This window comes from Entamoeba invadens (assembly GCF_000330505.1).
Source record: "Entamoeba invadens IP1 unplaced genomic scaffold scaff_1105074724635, whole genome shotgun sequence".
In the NCBI taxonomy this organism is placed as follows: domain Eukaryota; phylum Evosea; order Mastigamoebida; family Endamoebidae; genus Entamoeba; species Entamoeba invadens.
Window position 1 is genome coordinate 29617 of NW_004440103.1, and position 6686 is coordinate 36302.

A 6686-nucleotide genomic window follows, 5' to 3' on the forward strand; every position below is an offset into this window, starting at 1 on the left:
TGAATTGGATAAAATAAGCCAATATGGTGGCAATGGTTAGAAACAATGAAAATAAACGATAAAGAAAATTTCAAAGACTTAATAAATAAAAAAACTTTTAGACATTTTAACACTTTAAATTACATTGAACAAAATTCAAGTGGTCTAAAAATCGGGGAAATATCTACTTTATAAAATAAATTTCCGTTTTTTAGAGTTTATATTATTTGCAAAAACAATACACAAGCCAAAAAAGGAAAATCATCAAAAATATGATTAATATCCCTGTAAAAAACAGGCCAAAACAAAAATAAGGGCGTTATTTTTAGTGTTAATAAAACAAGAAAAAATTATATAAAAGAAAAAAACAAATCAAGAAATTGACCAATATGTACCTTGATGGGTTAATTGGTGGTAACAAGTTTTTATACAACATTACTTGTGTTTTTTGGTATTTTAAAAAACTTTATGAATTAGTATTAACAGATGATATTTTGAATGATAGGAGTGATTATTTAAGTTCATTTATTTAAATTGAATTTTCAAAAATTCATAAACCAAAACATTAGAAAGACTTAAAAATGTTAAGGAGTTGGATAGAGATTAGTGTGTTTATTTTTAACAACGACAACAAATAAAAAAATAAAAACGCCAAAAAATGAAAAAGAACAGTAATTTTTAGCAGAGGAGACCTAAACTGATAAGGAAATGTTAATACCACCACGCAAGATTTTTAAAGAAACTCAGATTGAACAAGAAACAAAGAAACCAATAACCAAAGAAGCCAAAAGTTTAGAAAACAAAAAAATTAAAAGATAATATTAGAAAGTACACTTTTTAAGCAGTTTATTGAATTAACAAAAAAAGAAAAAAAAACAGTTTCAGATTAATTAATTTTTAATGTTTAATTTGTAATATAAACTAACAAGTTAAAATAAACACTTTACATAAACTTTACATAATATAAGATAATAAATTGATTATTATTTATGTTGTCATTTTATACATTAAATTAAAACGACTTTATTTTGTTTTTAAACAAAAATGATGATACATAAATATATCTTCCATGAAATGGGTGTGTAAACAATAATTCTATTTTTTTTCTAAAAAATTGTTATATATATTTTTATAAACACTTTTAACACTTTAAATAACGTACTTATTTTTGTTTTGACCTGTTATTACTGATATATTGATTCAATTTTTAATGATTTTCCTTTTTTGTTTGTGTGATGTTATGTACATAATATAAACTTTAAAACAATGGAATTTTATTTAATAAACTCGAAATTTCCCTATCTTCCGACCACTTGAATTTTGTTCAATGTTATTGGAGTGTTAAAGTTTATAAATTAAACTAGAATTCAAAAATCGATAGTGTATTTATTTTATTTTTGGTAATATGTCGGGGTTTATCTTACTATACTTTTATCCTCTTTTTGGATCTAACAAAAATTTGAGGAAAAAGTGGCTAAATTTACACATAAAAAATAAAAAATACACCTTTTTTCAAACAAAAGTTGCTCAATTTTACAAAAAAATTAATCTTGATTTGTTTAACACTTAATTGTCAAAAAAGACATATTTTTGTCCATCTTTTTGGTTTTTTTGTTATAGAACTTAAAATAATTTTTTGATTCACAACATACCCTATTTTTACTATAATTTAACTAAAAAATAATATGAAAGAATTAATTATTTTTATAATAGTTTTAATAGTTTTAATAAAAAATTTCAATAATACAAAAAATACATAAAGTCTTGACTAAACAAGCGGAAATAAAAATACAAGGACGTGAATTAGTAGCACATACCAAAGCTGTTAAGCGAACCACTAAAAGCCACCTCATCAGTCTGAGAGGTGATTTTACAACAACAGTAAAAAAGTATCAGTTTAATGTGGCTTTATGGAGTCAACAGGTTGCACAATTTGAAATTATAACGATTAGTGGGAATAATAACTTAAATAGGAGAATGCTACAAATTCACCAAAATTCAAAATTATTTGGACGTGTAAAATCGGGCAGACAAAAAAGTGTCCGTTCTGACTTCAACCGCCATTCATTTTTTTAAGTCAAGACTAGTTTAATTTTATAAGTTTTTACTATTTTATATAAATTTTTATAGAACATTATAAAATTGAATAATTTTGTTTTTCTTGAACATCATTTCCCAAAAACGCAATTTCTATACCTTTTAAGTGTTAAAATAAAAAATATCATAAATGCATTACATTAAAACCTAATTCATGTTATTTTAGATTTGAAACAATTCAATTAAAAATTTGTCAAAAACAAACTATTTTAATAGGATAAAAAACATTTACATAAATAAACAATTTCGACTTTTGTAAAGCTTTTTTTAATTTCAACAAAAATCATATTGAAAACAAATTAATATTAATTAATTGCAATATTTCAACTTATAATCTTTAAAAATAATTACATGTCTGTTGTCAATAAAACAAATAAGCTCATTGCTAATTTATTAAGAGAAGTGAAATCATTTTCTTTTATTACCAAAACACTTCATGTATCACCAAACAGAGTTTCTTATAACAAAAAGAAAATTGAAAACAATGAAGAGTTGATTTCAAAAACTATAGGCAGACCTTCAATTATGACACAACAAAAAATAATAACTTTGATCAAAAAACCTTCTATTAATCCAGAATCAACGTGTTGTGATTTTGCTAAATGTATAAATGTATCAAAATCAACAATTCAAAAATACAGAAAAATAAACGGGTTAAAATATGGCAAACTAAAGAAATCTCCATTTTTAACAAAAGTTAACATTAATAAAAGATTAAATTTTTGCAAAAAGGCGGTACTAAAGAAAAATTATAAAAAATGGAAAGAGGCTATTATAAGTGATGAGTCGAGATTTGGATTGTTTTCTGATAATGGAAACTGTTGGTATCACAAAAGCAGGAAAATGAGATATAACAGAATAAATCCATTTAATATTGGAAATCAAACTTTACTTATTAAAAAGAACAATAAGATGTTTAAATCAATGTTTTTAACACTTCCAAAACACAACGATTCATTGATGGTTTGGGGAGCTACGATTACAATAATACAATAATTAATCGGAAATAATTACAAATCACAGTTGTTACTATGTGACAACAGACTTAATGCAATTGGCTATCAACACATGCTTAAAAGTAATAAAGTGTTTGATGATATTAGACGAGAACGCAACAAACAAATAGTCTATTTCCAACAAGATGGTGCCAAGCCACACACAGGAAAAACTACATTGATTTTTAAGAGAACAATAAAGTGAGATTGACTGGGTGGCCTCCTTCAAGTCCGGATTTATCACCAATTGAAAACGTTTGGTCGATACTTGAAAATAGAATTAGAAAAAAGAAAAAATATTTTAAAAACAAAAAGAGTTTGTTTAGAGTGCTGAAGAAAGAATGGGAATCGATACCAATGGATACAATTAACAATTTAATGCAATCGATGGAAAAAAGATTTTCTCTTTGTATTCAAGAAAAAGGTAAATTCATGGGCCATATTCTTTAAAAAAAGTTGCTCGAGATAAAAAGCTATTACATTAATTGTATCTTATTTTTACGTGTTTTTGATTAAGATTTTCAACAATTAATGGTTTTAATTTTTGAAAAAAGTTGATATTGAAATATAAATAGATTCCGTAGTTTTCCCAAAACATTATGATAAAAATAGACCGAAATATTTTGGGGGTACTCTCGACTTTTGGGAAACAGTTTATTATTCCTTTTCTATATTTATAATTATTTGACACGCATTTCAATCCTTTTGTTACCATTTCTTAATAATTTTATAATGTTTTTTACTTCAAATAAATATTGTCAGCCCAAGCATTTTGATGAATCTTCAATGTCTCCTTAACAATTAAATGATTATAAAGTGTAGCAAAAATTAAAGCTAAGAACAGTGTTATTTAAACTAAAAGATGTTGCATTTGTTTTTCATATGTTTTGTTTTCTTTCCTTTTTGACACACCTCACCAACCAGACTCTTTTCATCTTCGATCCTTTTGCTTTCTCGTGTTGCAACAACATCTTTGCATATCATTTGGAATAACTCAGTAACGTTGATTTTGTTTTTGGCAGAGCACTCGATGAACGAAATCTTCCACTCATTTGCGATGTTTTGTGCTTCGTTGCTTTGAATTCTCCTTTCACTCTCCAAATCGCATTTATTGCCCACCAATATAATAGGAATGTGTTGTGTGTATTCCATATCAAGAATTCGATATATCTGCTCTCTGACCGCATTCGCCTCCAAAAACGATGATTGTGATGTGATTGAATAGACAAGCACATACCCATCACCCCCTCTTATATACGAGTCCCGAAGTGCCATGTACTCTTCTTGCCCTGCAGTGTCAAGAATCTCAAGAGTGTAAATATTGCCATCAATTGATATCGATGTTCTGTATGAGTCTTCAATTGTTGGGTCGTAGATGCTCAAGAAGTGTCCAGAGACCTCTTGAACAGTCAGTGCTGACTTTCCAACTGCACCACCACCTAACATGACTATTTTGACCGATTGAGACATTGTGTTGTTAATTTGTTGCCTTGTTTAATTAGTTGTGTGTTTATATACCCATTACAATTCATGGTGAAGTTTGATTTTTTTCAACACAATTTGAGTATTATATTATAATTATTAATAAATTATAATATATAGTACATTTATTCGCCTGTTTGGGTGAAGTTATATGTTTTAAAAATTATTTTGTGGTGAAGTTTGAACTCTATTTTTGGTCTTTTCTATTATTAGAAGACTTTGTGTCAACACACAAAATAGAAAGTATTTGCTTTCTGTTTAAAACTTTGTTAGCACAGTGATTGGGTCGCAAAAAGTCGACAACAAAATACAACTAAATGGTACAATTAATATGTTGGCATTGTAGATATAAATTTTAAATACATTTCACAACTTGTCGCCAAGAAGAGCAAGTCGTCTTGCCATGAATGCCACCTTTTCACTTGTGGTATCTATCAGTCACTTTCTAAACATCAACAAAAAAAGACAAAAAAGACAAACCCAAATTGAACTGAACAGTAAGTGTGGTGTTAAGCACCTCATCATTGAGATACAAATGACACACGCCAGCCCCGTACATACACACAGACGACAACAATCTCATATCATTAATGAACGACCACTCTCTTGCCTTCTCACACTTTGCCTTGTCTTCAAAAAGGCCATCACACCACTTCTCGTCGATAGATGGGATGATAACCATGTCGGCTGTTTGCAGTTTATAAAGAAACCTCCGCGCCTTTGTCACTAACTCGGCACTTTTAACAATGTTTCTGTCAATCTCCTTCACTCTCAAAAACGAGTTGATCACTGACTGTAAACGATTGCGATCGAAAAACACACTGAAAGTGTCTTCTGGCCAATATCGCACATCAGCACCAAATCGGCAGATGTTTCCAATGAACATCCGACTGAATGTCATGTTGCTTTTCCTCACAATTGGGTGAATGCGCCGAAGGAATTCATTTAACAGTTTATAACTTTTTATATTAGTTCCATCTATTTCATCGTTTTCAGTATTTTCGAAATCGTATGTTTGCGAAATATCACTTGACTCCGTCTCAAAATCGTCGATTATTTGTTCGTGATTGGTTAGTTCGGGAATCAATAGAATTAATTTATCATTTTCTTCCATATAATAAACCTATTTTTTGTTTGGAGTTCTTTTACTTGTGAAACACAAATTTTGCTATTTTATTGGGGTTTAATACTTTACTAGCTTAATGTCTTTTTAAAAGACACACATAAACAAATTTTTACCATTATCGTTTTTTGCCTTTTTGTTTTTTTTTCAAATTAGAAAATTTATTTTTTAGATTTTGAGAATTTGAATAAACCGAGAAAAATTATTTCAGTGTGTTGGACTATTTGAATAGTTTGTTAAACTATTTAAATACTTTTTAAATATTACTATTTAAGTTTCCTTATTGTTTTTAATTTGGTTTTATCATAGTATAAAAATTATTAATTATTAGTAGAAATTATTGTCCTTGTCAAAACCTAAGTACTACATAAGTTGATTCGAAATTTTTGCTAATAAAAACCCGACTATAACAGTCTTTTCTTTAATACAGTGTGGTCACTGTATTAAAGATAGTTTTACTACCTTGAGTAAAACTTAGCCTTATGCAAGACAAAACAAATCATAAGTTATTATTAAACACCATAATTTAATTAACAATTACAAAAAAGATCAATTTTAACGACTAAACGAAATAATAAATTGTTTTAATGGGCATCAAATTACTTCTTTTGGGTTTTATTATATTGAAACTTGAATATGTTAGTATGCACATTAGCACAACAACTTACATAGAAATTGATAAACATTATATACGAGTGATATAAATTTAATTTCCATAAATTCCACGACCAAATTATATTTTTTTTAATTTAACCAATTAGGATAATTGGTTGAATTTTATTTAATTAAGTTAACATATATATTTTTTGGATTAGATTATGTAACAAAAAACAGGGGAGTCTTTTTTATAAAAATGAGCACTGTGCTGTTCTTGCCAAAGTTGGCTCCAACAACACCAGAACTCTTAAATGATGCAACAATGATGTTGTTGACGCTATGCTCTAATGGTCCCAACAATTTTTTTGGCATGACAAGCAATGAAAACACCATTTGACTCTCTTTGTTCTCCT

General features: G+C 27.8%; 2 protein-coding genes across 2 annotated transcripts; both read right to left on the reverse strand.

The window, feature by feature from the left end:
• Nucleotides 1-3926: 3926 nt before the first annotated feature.
• On the reverse strand, nucleotides 3927-4541 carry EIN_463500 (hypothetical protein; the record flags this gene model as incomplete). Its single annotated transcript, XM_004253780.1, has 1 exon — nucleotides 3927-4541. The coding sequence occupies one exon, from the start codon at nucleotides 4539-4541 to the stop codon at nucleotides 3927-3929; it is 615 nt and encodes a 204-aa protein (XP_004253828.1).
• Nucleotides 4542-4919: 378 nt separating this feature from the next.
• Nucleotides 4920-5667, reverse strand: EIN_463510 (hypothetical protein; the record flags this gene model as incomplete). The annotated part of the gene is made up of 2 exons (XM_004253781.1): nucleotides 4920-4984; nucleotides 5034-5667. 2 exons carry the CDS (start codon nucleotides 5665-5667, stop codon nucleotides 4920-4922), a joined length of 699 nt encoding a protein of 232 aa, XP_004253829.1.
• Nucleotides 5668-6686: the final 1019 nt, after the last annotated feature.